Source organism: Coffea arabica, chromosome 8e, assembly GCF_036785885.1.
Source record: "Coffea arabica cultivar ET-39 chromosome 8e, Coffea Arabica ET-39 HiFi, whole genome shotgun sequence".
NCBI lineage: Eukaryota > Viridiplantae > Streptophyta > Magnoliopsida > Gentianales > Rubiaceae > Coffea > Coffea arabica.
In genome coordinates, this window is record NC_092324.1 from 48251462 (window position 1) to 48264464 (window position 13003).

A 13003-nucleotide genomic window follows, 5' to 3' on the forward strand; every position below is an offset into this window, starting at 1 on the left:
CACCAGAAAATGAAATGGGACGACCACGTGGAACCTGATGTGGACTAAAAAACCAGTTTAAGGACTGTTATTTTAGGCTCTTAAATCTTCCTTGCGTAGCTAAATGAATCAATAGAGGTCCTCATGAAGGTATGATGGATTGAATCAAAATAATGTTACCAATCTAATCTAATTAATGGGTTCTTCTAAACTGGAAGAGGGGCAAGCACCATAAATACGAAAATGATTTGCAGGCCACAGAAGAAATTAAATTATACTCTGCAATGTTTATGGCTAAAGCTGTTCAGCAGATCAATTAGAATCTGCAGGTACCTGATGCAGCTTTCTATTAGTTGTCACACAAGTAGAGTAGGATTGCTAGCCGCCATATTGTGGCTCATTTCACTTCAGAAAGAAGTATTTGGTGGCTGTAGCACCTATCATGATGCTACATGACTTATAATCCAATCACCATAAGCTATTAGGCTATATTGTTCGATCAGTACTTGAATGATCATCTAGTCACACAAACTTCAGCAGCTTTTGCTATCTCTACAACTCTGCCAGGCAAAAATGATGCCCCGAAGCAAAGGTAGTTTTCCTCCAGTGCGTTGTGAACATTACTTAAAGGTCTATTTCGACCAACACTAGCACAGACCATGACAGAAGCTTGATACCTGTAGTCAGGTTTTGCAGGATGAAACTCCAAGAACAGATTTTAGTATAACCTCAAGAAGACAGTAGTATTAATGATTTGTGAAACGGGAAATTACATGTAACTTTTAAGAATTCCACCAAAAAAAAAAAAGCTGCTTTCGTGATGTCATTTGAAGGTGGAGAGACGAGGAAGCTTGTCTCTCAAATAATACAACCTTGCTCTCCTGACTTTCCGGTGGCTAACTACCCTGATTTCCTTGATGTTGGGTGAATATCTGTAATCACAGGGGGAGAAAGAAAGAATCACATCAAATTTTGCTTCTTGAATATCTGCTAGCCGCTGGAAACATGTCGGTTGAGTTGCATTCATCAGATTGGATGCAAAACAAATGTAATATGTGTACATGTCTTTGTCTGTTGTATGCTAAATGAAGACAAGAAATTCTTCTCATGCAACCCTCAAAAACTTAGTGGCTGAATTCTATAAACACCACTGATATCTCTCTCTTGTCAAAACTAAATATTCTTGTGACTACTTGAGATCATCAATGAGGTTCAGACATCACAAAATGTAGTGAAATCCATTTCACTAGAGCATCTGATTATACTCATTAAAAAAATCATCTGACGGAAGTACGGATTAAGAAAAACAAGGTCTCTGTCAAAGAATGTTATTAAGCTAATCCAGACAGACTGATCTTATTTCGATAACTATAATACCAAGAAGGCCAGCTACATTTGATATATTGTTATGTATACATTCTCATCTGAATGAGAATGCATTGTCTGGATTGAGTTTGTCCTTTTTCATGATTAAAGTAAAAGTTTACACAAGGACCCCAAAAAAAAAAGTAAAATTTACACCAAAAGAATCCAATAGCCTTCGAAACATGCCAAGTAAAAATAAAACCACACTCCTAGGTTGAAACCATTGAAACTTGTTCATTATCCTATTCGTATCAACAGTTGATAAATGACTACCACTTGTCGACAAACAAGACGAAGGATTCTCATTAGCTGGCAGGACCAAAAACCAAAACAAATGGAATCTCAAAAAAAAAAAAGATATAAGAAATGACAAATGAAATCAATGATGAGACCTCAAAAACTGTCCCAAGTTTAGAGTCCCAAAAAAAAAAAACGAATAAAAGAACCTCAGCAAAAAGCATGAAACCAATCAAATGAATTTGATGCGCAAGACATGAACTTCAGTTATTTTTGGATGACTTTCCTATGAATATATGATTCCGGAAGTGTGTGATAGGTTCCTATAACATCATATCCCATGTGGAAAAAACAAAATAAATTTAAAATTGAGTAGAGACATGTAAACAATAGGCTTGTTTTGTGGTTGAGAAGACATGAAACAAACTTTCTGAAGAAAAAAATATTTAAGATCACCATAAGACTCAGGTTAAGGAACCAAGGTTGCCATGCCCTCCTTCCCACCCTTCTCTAAAATAAGTTGCAAAAACCTTGTGTAAATGTAACATGCAGGAAGTGAACCACCATGACAATGAAGTTCAGAAAAATGCAGCTAGGTTAAAATGGAGTTGAATGTTCTGCTGCAAAGTAATAAGCTTATTTGCATAAAATGTCACAGAGAAGAAATAAAACGAACTCCCAAAGAAGAACGGATTAAGATCAACAGAAATGTTAGGTTAAGCAATGAACAGTTCCATGCCCCCCTTGCCACCCTTCTCTAAATAAGGCACAAAACCTTGTGCAAATGTCTCCCTGTCTATTTCCTCCCTCTCTGATACAAGTTTACACAAATTTACAGAGACTTGTACAATATAGAAATACAGTGGTTAACATGATTCAAATCTTCAGGATAAACAGCATCAATTTTATAAACATAAAAGCATCAAAGTTCAGAGTTAAGTAAATGTGTCAGAAGACTTATTCATGAAAATTCAGGAAAACAAAGCCATACAAAGTGAGCAAAAGTGTCACCAATTTCCAAAGCAAAGAAAGTCTCTATGTCATTGAAATGTTTGATAAATTTTTCCCCAGATACTTAATATGTTTCGTATACTCCAAACAGACCATGCAGCACCCCCCGCGGGGGGGGTGGGGGAGGAAGGTAAAAATGGTAAGTAAAAGAGGCAAAAGCAACCCATAACTACCTCTTCCTGCATGAAACAATCTTTTGGATGACTAACCATGGAATAAACATGAAAAATTGATAGGCGAATTTGAGCTTCTAACAATTGTATCTACATAAATGGTTAAATTAAATAACTTCTTCAATGATTAAGAATGAAGACATTCTGAAGTGGCTGTTAACTCATATTACATACATTAGGTCAATTCACACAATCACATATGTCAAATCAGTTAAGAGTTAAATATAAACCGAAGAAAAGGGGTCCAAATATGAAAGATAAATGCTTTCTCATATGCGACTCCAAAAATCTAATTCAAGGGAAGGAGAGAATTATGTTGTTAAAACCATACTTACATTGGGAATACTATCTCAACTCCAACCCCAGCAATGATCCTCCTGATACGAATTGTTGTGTGAATGCCAGCATTTTGCTTAGAAATCACTATTCCCTTGTACACCGACAACCTTCTCCTAGTCTCTGGAACTTCCTACATATCAAATAACAATCTTTCCATAACTATTGCAACTAAATGGCAAAAACAAAGAACCAAAGCAGCTAACATAAAAGCATCCAAATTACCAGTTTGATCTCAACAATGTCTCCAGTTCTGATATCTGGTGTTGGCCTCACCTTGTCTGATTCCTCAATTGCTCTCGTGTTCAATATCTAGTCAAGACAACTTAACTTTAAATATAACACACATTACAAAAAAGAATCCTTCAAAGGGCAGGTGAGTAGGAAGAAGCAAGCAAGGGGATGGTGACGATCAGAACCGAACCATCATTCTAAAACGAGAATAAAGACGCTTAATTGGCGGCGAACAATTTGTTTCCTTCTTTTTCGAAATTCTTTAGAAATAAAACCATCTACACTTTTCAATCAACCTCACTAGCCCAATTCTTAAAATTTGACAGGAAATTAAAACCAAAAATGGAAAAAATTAAAGAAAGCGAACTGCTTTAAAAGACCAATTGGTGAACTAGGTACCTGCATTATATCGCCAAGCTTAATTATGGGCTTTCTGGGTGGTTTTTCCTCTGTTTCGACAGCTACCACCTCAGCCTCTCCTTCTGCTGCTCCAACCTCAGCTACTGTCTCTCCAATATCTTCCTCATTTTCTACATTTTCAGCTTCCACTCCGTCAGCATCCCCTTCAGCTCTAACCACAAAACTCTGATTACCCTTTAATTTCTCAAAACCGAAGCCAGACCAGTTCAACGAAACCCTTGAACTGAATGACGAGGAGGGACGCCCTGAAACCATAGCTGAAAAACTCAACTTCTTCTGAGAGCATTGCGCCGTGTTCCTCGGAATCATATACAGTGCCTGCAAAATTGACACAATTAGCCCAGAAAAAGGGGTGAATTATAGCAAATATATAAAGTTCAGAAAAGGGATGACCTGGGGAAGGACATTGGAGACCATAGTTTAAGGAAGGGCATATAGAGAAACTACAGAGATTAGGGATATGGGGTCAACAAAGTGGTGTTAATTTTGAGTGTGAAGATTGAAGAAGGTAAAAAGCAGAAGACAGAATGCCTTATCCGGATAGAGGAGAGGGTCCTCTGCTGCTGGAATTGGGAATATTGTTCATTTGCCCCTACAATTTTATATTAATGTCATTCTGCATCTACATGTCCAAAAATTGGACATAGGGTTCGACAATCATATATACCGTACCGTTACTCGAGTCAATTCGCAATCTAAATCCCCATAGTTGAAATTCAACTAAAGATTTAACTTTAGGCACGAATCTAACATATTACTATTGTTTATGTCAACTTTTCGCACATCATCAAAGTTTTCGTGGATCTTTCATTCAATTCATGAAAATATATGGAAAAAATTGTTTAAAACATTCCTCACTGCCCGTTGAATAAAATTTTTTATCCTCCACTTTTCAATTAGTAAATTTTCGGCCCTTATAAAATCAAGTCAATAAATTGTGACAGCACTTTAGATTTTCAATCATTTTTTCCCTTGAATCCATCACGTGATCCACGTATGATCATTTTTTTAGGAGTAAAAATGTTAGATCTCATTTGTAATTAAACAAATGATTTGATCCATATTCACTTTGGCCTCTAAAATGATAGGATTTGACCAAAATTGGCATATGACCTTTTTGTATATAAAAAATAATTGCATGTGGGATCATGTAGTGATTTTAGGTTAAAAAGTGATCGAAAATTTAAGTAGGGACCAAATTTTATTAATGTAAATTTGTAAGAAATGTAAAGTTATTATTTTAATAATAAGAGACAAAAAAATTCATTTAACAAAATGTGACGGACGTTTTAAACATTTTTTTCCAAATATATGTGACATTCACTAAATTATTGAATTATCAACTCAATAAAGCGCTATAATACTTTTTTCGATCAATTCAAAGTGACGATTGTTCGAATGTTCATCCATAAATATTACTTTCACCGAGTTTCCAACTATCCCTATCTATAATATGTAATCACTAGTCAGATGCTATTCTATAATTTTATAGAATGATGCTACTGTTAAATTAAAATCACAAAATTAGATTTAATGGTACATATAACAAATGTGTCATCACATCGGACGTGATGGTTATACATTGCACCATCTGATTTAGGGTCCTAACTCCTAACTTTGTCATCGATAGTACCTCACCTCTATTTAGTTTTTTTTTTTTCAAAAAAAAAAATACTAACATAAAGGCTCTGTAAAGGGATTTTGAAGTTTTGCTATGTTTAGACGAGATAGGCCATTTGATAGTTCCTTTGCTTTGGATGGTTGGCCTAATTGATAGCACAATAATCGCGTTTTTGTTTCATAGCACACGATGTGGAGTTGTAGCAACAAAAATCATGTTCTGTGATGACACACATCAAAATCAAACACAAATTAGGAAGACAGAAAAGAGATAGACAGAATAAACTAATGCTTCACTGTGTCTTTGATTATACTGGTGAGACATGAAGGTTGTGTTCAATTATCCAAACTTAGTGATATTCATAACAAATTTGGCGGTCATTCGTGCTCAAGAATCAACAAAAAGAGTTGCGAAAGCAATATATGATTTCAAGTCTGCATAATACTCGGAGTTATTTGTTCTTCCTCCCCTCGAGATTGTTACTGAAAATTTTCTGTATCTCCTAAGAGTTTTTAGTGAAAATTTTTTGTTTTTCAGGACACTGGTGTAAATTAAATTGCGTTGAAAATTGCTGAATCCTGTTAGAAGATTTCCAGCAATTCGTTAATGAAATTTGTTTTTTATCAAAAAAGGAAAAAAAACCATAACTTTTCCCATGATTTTGTGTGATCAAGATAGTTTCTGAGTTGCCACACTTTAGCATTGTTCTACCTGTACGAAAACGGTTGCTCCCTTGTCTTTCAGGGTCTGTTTGGTTGGAAGTAAAATGTTTTCCTTGGGAAAATATTTTCCGTGGAAGTAATTTTCCATGAAAATCATTTCCCTTTCATCATTTTCAGGTGTTTGGTTAGCTTATTGAAAATATTTTCTTACTTCATTTTTCTAGTGTTTGTTTAACTTTTGAAATATTTTCACTTTTATCTCTATCTTTACTTTCTACACATTATAACTACATACTTCTTCCCATGCAAAATAAGAAAATTTATCTCATTGTTTAACTTTAAAAAATCTTGGAGAAATGTATATATGAATAAAAAATATCTCCTTAAGCAATAAACAAATTGCTGGCCATTTAGTGTCAAATATCAATCACATGCAATGCTTATTGTGACATATATCTTGCACTCTCACTGCTGAAAGTTTCTCTAGAAAATAATGTCCCTATTATACATAATTAATTACTAGCATAGGATGAGCAGGATGAGGTTTTTTTTTTATTTTGAATATACTAGGGGGAGGGTTGGGTGATACGGGGGAGGGAGTGTAAGGAAGAGGTCTTGGGTTCGAGTCCTCCTGTTTACACTAAAAAAAAAAAAGAAAGTACTACAAGATGTTTTCAGTAAGTTTGGAACATACTACAGGTGGGATGCATGCATTTCGGAAAACAACTTCAGTAAGTTTGGAAGGGAAGTTGTTTTCCATAAGATGAGTGAAAATATTTTACATAGGAAAATATTTTCAGTAACTTTTGTGCAACCAAACACGGGAAATTAGGGAAATATTTTCCTGGAAAACATTTTCACCCGAAACAAACGGACCCTCAATTCATAACATTCTTACTCGTCAAGCTTAAATTACGCTGACCAAAAAAAAAAAACAACTCTTTATCCACAGTAGGGGTGGCAATCGGGTCCAGATCCGGGTATAACAGAAAACCCGTTGATCCAAATCTGACCCGTCAACCCAAAACGGATCAGGAGAGTTGACTCGAACTCGAAAATTTTGGGTTTGCGGGTTGACGTATCGACCCGAAATGACCCGAAACTTAATTTTAATTTTTTAATTTACCACTGTAATTTCTAATAAAACCAATTTCGCATAAGACTAATTACATAATCAAGTAATAAATTTTTAAATAAATAATTCCAAACCAAATATAAAATAAATTAAAACAGTATAAAAGTAAAAAATAATATAATATATTATTTGTCCAAATATAATAATTTCAACTGCACACAAGTTAAATAAATTCATTTAGGATAAAGTGATTAATGCCTTTGGAAAAAAAAGAATAACTTAGTTTAGCTAGATAAAATAATTTTTAATTCGTAAATGGGTTATCGGGTCATATTGGGTCACCCACGAGTTGACCCGAATTCGACCCGTTTTTGGTTTCATCGGGTTCAACCAAATTCCGACCCGAACCCGCAAAGTCTCAACCCAAATTTATTAATTTCGTGTTAGGTTCGTGTCGTATTTTCAGGTCGTGTCGAAAATTGCCACCTCTAATCCACAGCCTAATAAACCAAAAAAAGGAATATACTGGCATGTATATTCCCCTCCCTGACAAATATAATTTTTGGGTAAAGTCATCCAAACTGTAACCTATTTACAGATGCATAAAAATTGAAACTGATTTTGGATTGGAGTTAATAATTATAAACCTCCTAATTAAACCGGCAGCTGCAAACTACTAACCAAAAACCAGAACCCTTCAGCCTTCCGTCCGACCCACCCACTTCTGAAACAACCGTTTTCGTGGATCCAAATCAGTTAACAGTCAGAATTTAAAAGTTTCCCCGGCCTGCCACGTACCCCACTTTTCTTACGTAATCATTCTCTCCTCCCGCCAATCTCGCTCTCCTTCTCCTCAACCCTTCTTTGACCAAATTCTCTTTCCACGCCTGCGAACAGATTTACCTCCAAACCAGCACATTCATTGCTCCCAGCTATTTCAGGAATTTCGAGAAGGTTATTGAAAGCTCAATCTGGAAATCCCTTTTGGGTAAATGTTCCTTGTGATTTTAGCTAGCAACCTTGTTATTATTTGAGTTGAATGTTATGTTTTTTGTTTCAAGAATGTTGATTTTGATGAATGAGTTACGAATTAGGGTGGAAAAATGGGTTATTTGAGTGATCTTTAGGTATTTATGATTGGATTCAGAGATGACGACGGATGGAAAAACTGATCATCATTCAAGGAGGGGGAACCCACCTGGGATTTCGGTTATAAGAAGAATTAGAGGCAAAGATTGGAGCTTTAACACTTACAGTTATGTAGTTTTGCTCGTTACATTCATAGCATATACTTGTTACCATGCTTCGAGAAAACCAAGTAGTATAGTTAAAAGTGTGCTCTATCCTGAGCCCAATAGGATCAACACCACTGGCACAGGGTACGATTCTCCATGGCCTATTGGTGATCTCTTTGTAAAAGAGGAATTAGTGAGTTATAATGATGTTCTTAAGAGAGGGAAACATAGCAAGGGTTGGGAACCATTTAATGATGAAGATGGAACGCTGAAATTGGGTGCCATTGATGTTGCATTTCTTGCCTGTTATGCAATTGCAATGTATTTTGCTGGGCATGTAGCTGATTCATGGGATCTTCGCCTGTTTTTGTCAACTGGGATGATTGGGAGTGGCATTTTTGTGGGCCTTTTTGGAGTTGGGTATTTTTGCAACATTCATGTGTTTTGGTTTTACTTGGTTATGCAAATGCTTGCTGGGTTGTTTCAGTCCACCGGCTGGCCGTCCGTTGTTGCTGTTGTTGGGAATTGGTTTGGCAAAAAGAGAAGGGGATTGATCATGGGTATTTGGAATGCTCATACGTCTGTGGGGAACATTTGTGGATCCCTTCTTGCTGCTAGCGTTTTAGAGTATGGCTGGGGCTGGTCTTTCATTGTGCCAGGTGGTTTTATATTTCTCGGTGGGATAATGGTGTACTTGTTCTTGCCTGCTTACCCTGAAGATGTTGGTTTTTCTAGCCCAAATAGCTCGGCTGTTAAACCTGTAGGTGTGCCTGAAGATCAGGCTGTCGAGGTTGTAACTGGACCTAATGATGTAGAAGCTCAAAGGGGAGATGAGATTATAGTGGTGAATGAACAGAGTAATGTAAAACCCCAGATTGCTTCAGCTAATAGGAAAAGTATTGGGATTGTTGGTGCTTGGAGAATACCAGGAGTTCAACAATTTGCCTTTTGCCTCTTCTTAGCGAAGTTAGTAGCGTACACATTTCTATATTGGTTGCCATTTTATCTTAGTCAGACAGGTAATCTTAGCAACCCCACCCTCACGAATTGTTGTTTGTTTACTTTTATTGTGCTTTGTTTTCACTTGTTTCTGCAAAAATGTCTGAGAACATTGAGGTGCATGCTGTGAATGTTCCATTTTTCATTCACTACTTTTGAGGAATCAGGGAAAATATTGCCTATAGATTATTTATTCAAGTGACATTGATGGAGGATCTTTTATTTGCACAATAATGGTCACATGGTACTTATCCATTAGATTATCAAAGTCATTGGACATCTGATGATTTTTGCTTTCTACTAATCCAGAGGTCACAGTGTTGAGTCATCAAGAGGGTAAGTGGGCAATCACTATTGATCCTCCTTAATTAAAGGAAAAAAAAAAACTAATCCAGACAGTGAAACTATTAAAAAAAATTAATGTTAATAAGATGTTTTGTAACAAATTGTGCATTGGATACGAAACCATCAAGTAGGCAGAAAATGTCAAGCTGGTATGTCATGAAAATGTGCCTAGATTGTTGAAAATCCTCTATTGTATGAAGTTAAATGATTTGAATAAAACAATAAGCAGTCCCATTGGTAGTGTTGAAAATTGCAAAAGCAATGAAGAGTTTTCTTTGTCTTGTTGCGCATCTTCATATCATGCATTTCCCATTTACTTGTACCCTATTTGACTAGTTATATCATTTTAGGAAGAAAGGCTGAAAGGGAATGATACTACTTAGTAACACTAAGCAGACATCTTCTTTCAGTAGGTAAACCAAGGATGATATTTTCAAGTCCATGTTTTCAATCTTTAGACCAAGTCTACTCAAATAGGAGCTTAAGCTTAATTAAGTAGTGAATATGATTTACAGATTGGTACCCCAAATAATTTAATCTTTGAATTCAAATTCTCTATCTTCTGGAGCTGTGTACGAGGGTTTGTGAATATCATCATTAGTAATTTTCTCCTGTCTTCCCCTCTCTTTGCTAATTATGCCAAAGGACATCTAGAATTTCTTCTGATGAAAGTTCTGCGCTTCTGCAAATTCCCCTGCAGCGAGCTAATATAATTCTGCAAATTCCCTATGCTTCTATCTTCCTAACTCCACTCCCATAACATACTGATGCTAGTGGGGATCCTATAAGAAATGGAGTTTCATGATCCCTTTCTAGAGGGTATAAGCTTGGAGGTCGAATTCCAGACTTCTCCTTGTCAGTTGAATTTTTTTTTTGTACTTGAACTTGTGTTGGTTGATTTTACTCACCTGGTTCCTAATGTCTACTACAGCTATTGGAGGAGAATATATGTCTGTAAAATCTGCTGGAAACCTTTCCACTTTATTTGATGTCGGAGGGATTGTTGGTGGAATTTTGGCTGGTTATATATCTGACAAACTTAAGGCTCGGGCTACTACAGCAACAAGCTTCATGTTTGTAGCAATTCCATCACTGATCTTATATCGTATATATGGAAGCATATCCAAGAACATCAACATCTTTCTTATGATTATTGCGGGCTTATGCGTGAATGGGCCCTATGCACTCATTACAACTGCAGTATCAGCAGATCTTGGCACTCACAGTTCTCTGAGAGGAGATTCCCGAGCACTAGCAACAGTTACCGCTCTTATTGATGGTACTGGGTCTTTAGGAGCTGCTTTGGGCCCCCTTTTGACTGGGTTCCTTTCCAAGTTTGGATGGGACAAAGTTTTTGGGATGCTGATTATTTGTGCTGCTGGTGCGGGCCTTTGTTTATCTCGTTTGGTGGTAAATGAACTCCATGAAAAATTTTCTCACAGAACTGTCTCTGCAAGAGACAATGTTGAAGGTAACCAATGTTCCTCTGGTTATATTTCTGTTTTCGCTTTGGTTATCTTTTCACACTTTTTCCCCAACATGTTAATGGAGTAAACAGAGAATTGTATTGTAATTACTGAAGAATGCAATTTGCATGATGATGTCCATTGCTATTCTCTGGATGATCCATCATGATTTCTGGTGCTGTGTTATCCTGGTTAGATCCTCAGACACAATTTTGATCAAATATTGGATGCACTCTTTTGGTCCAATCAAGCTAAGGATAAAAATTCAACGAGGAGTAAATTTATAACAGTTAGTTTCTTGTCAAATACTCAGTCATTCAGCATGAAATTGCAAATACTACAGAAACTCTATATCGAGTCATTTAAGTTTACTTCTATCACATGAATCTTATGATATCCCTTATATTTAGTTGCGAACAAAAACTCCCCTACAAGAAAAAAAGTAAGATGAAATCCAGTGCTTGTCTCTAAGAAAAATAAGAAAAGCTTGTGAATGCATCTTTTTTGTTGTCATATTGGCATGCGTCTTGCTAGTCTAAGGGTGTTCTGAACTGTATCATTGGCTGTTCAGCCGTATCTGTTGAACAAATTGATTGGTTTGAATGTGTAAGACTATCACTAATTTGATTTTTCTGTCTGCTAGGTCATGTGTCTGTAGTTTTTCTTTGCCTGAGAGTTTCTTGCATTCTAGAAAGATAGATCATATTTTGTGCTTCAAGGCACCAAGAATGTTATATTGCATTTTCCTTGACAGCTTTAGCACAGAGGGGAGATTTTGTCACTAAGTCTGCAGCTATTATTGTATCTCAATCTTCTGAAAGCATATGTCCTGTTACAACATTCGAGTATTTTGTTTTTCCCTAACCGATATCACATTCTAAACATTCTAAGCACTGGGACTTATTTTGCGCACTTACTTTGTCGAAACCGCTATTGCAGCTCTGGCGTCTCAACCCCTACTTAGCGGCCAGAGGTGATGGTTGATGCCATTGTTGACTTCAGAAAGACAGTGTTCTTGCTGGACAACGCTGCGATAGTGCAATATGCAGCCTATAGTTTGTAGAGGAACAATATGATCGACTTCCATATCCTTTTGCTGGTAAGATGCATCCAATGTTCACAACATGGGGAGCTGATCCAGCGCGGCTATATAGTTCCCACTTCCCAGTTTTGAACTTTCTTGATGCTACCATACACATGTAAAAGCAAATGGACCTTCTAACAGTGGGATACAAGGTATTTTAGCTAACGATTGACGACAAAATAGATACAAATGTATACTTCAGCTAACAATAATATTCGTCTTGAGTTTCCACTAGTTTGAATTGAAAATAGCTTATCTTTCACAGCATTAGAGGTTCAGCCTATCTCTTAGCTATTTCCTACTGCTTCAGAATCCCTCCTTTCAAACTGGTTTTATCGGTTATCAGCTAATCATTGAGATCTATTGGCACAAGCAATCAGTTACTAATTCAGCCAGTCTAGCCTAGGTGCAGGCAACTGCATCAATAACGGGACTTCTTTACTTTTCTGTTGATTACATGAGGGGCAGCTCTACTTGTCGGAGGAGTGAATGAATGAGGTGATTAGAGGCGTTCAAATTTCGCAAAAAAAAAAAATTTAAAAATTTAAAAATTAAAAAATTAAAAAATCTGCCAATTCAATCTTGATTGGATTTCGGATTTCAGTAAAATGGAATTTGATAAAATCAAAATATATCTAATTAATGTTTGGTAATCGTCGAATTTTCAAAATTTTTACTATAGATATATATGTGTGTATGTGTAATAATTATATCTATGCATACTACTAAATACTAATTAGTAACTAATAATTACTTAACTA

General features: G+C 36.2%; 2 protein-coding genes across 2 annotated transcripts; one reads left to right on the forward strand and one right to left on the reverse strand.

The window, feature by feature from the left end:
• Positions 1–667: 667 nt before the first annotated feature.
• LOC113704390 (large ribosomal subunit protein bL19cz) lies at positions 668–4306 on the reverse strand. The gene is made up of 5 exons (XM_027226280.2): positions 4149–4306; positions 3735–4073; positions 3327–3413; positions 3101–3234; positions 668–911 (listed from the first exon to the last, which is right to left on the reverse strand). The coding sequence occupies exons 1-5, from the start codon at positions 4170–4172 to the stop codon at positions 803–805; spliced, it is 693 nt and encodes a 230-aa protein (XP_027082081.1). The 5' UTR covers positions 4173–4306; the 3' UTR covers positions 668–802.
• A 3511-nt stretch (positions 4307–7817) lies between these two features.
• On the forward strand, positions 7818–12509 carry LOC113703419 (putative glycerol-3-phosphate transporter 4). The gene is made up of 4 exons (XM_072061733.1): positions 7818–8101; positions 8208–9367; positions 10624–11163; positions 12098–12509. The coding sequence occupies exons 2-4, from the start codon at positions 8263–8265 to the stop codon at positions 12133–12135; spliced, it is 1683 nt and encodes a 560-aa protein (XP_071917834.1). The 5' UTR covers positions 7818–8101; positions 8208–8262; the 3' UTR covers positions 12136–12509.
• Positions 12510–13003: the final 494 nt, after the last annotated feature.

Excerpts from the sequence above, each read along its gene's own strand:
- LOC113704390 (XM_027226280.2), bottom strand. The coding sequence starts at position 4,172 with ATGGTCTCCAATGTCCTTCCCCAG. Across the intron at positions 4,074-4,148 it reads TCTCCAATGTCCTTCCCCAG|GCACTGTATATGATTCCGAG; the intron begins GTCATCCCTTTT and ends TCAATTTTGCAG. Across the intron at positions 912-3,100 it reads GTTGAGATAGTATTCCCAAT|ATATTCACCCAACATCAAGG; the intron begins GTAAGTATGGTT and ends CTGTGATTACAG.
- LOC113703419 (XM_072061733.1), top strand. The coding sequence starts at position 8,263 with ATGACGACGGATGGAAAAACTGATCATCATTCAAGGAGGGGGAACCCA. Across the intron at positions 9,368-10,623 it reads ATTTTATCTTAGTCAGACAG|CTATTGGAGGAGAATATATG; the intron begins GTAATCTTAGCA and ends TGTCTACTACAG. Across the intron at positions 11,164-12,097 it reads TGCAAGAGACAATGTTGAAG|CTCTGGCGTCTCAACCCCTA; the intron begins GTAACCAATGTT and ends CCGCTATTGCAG.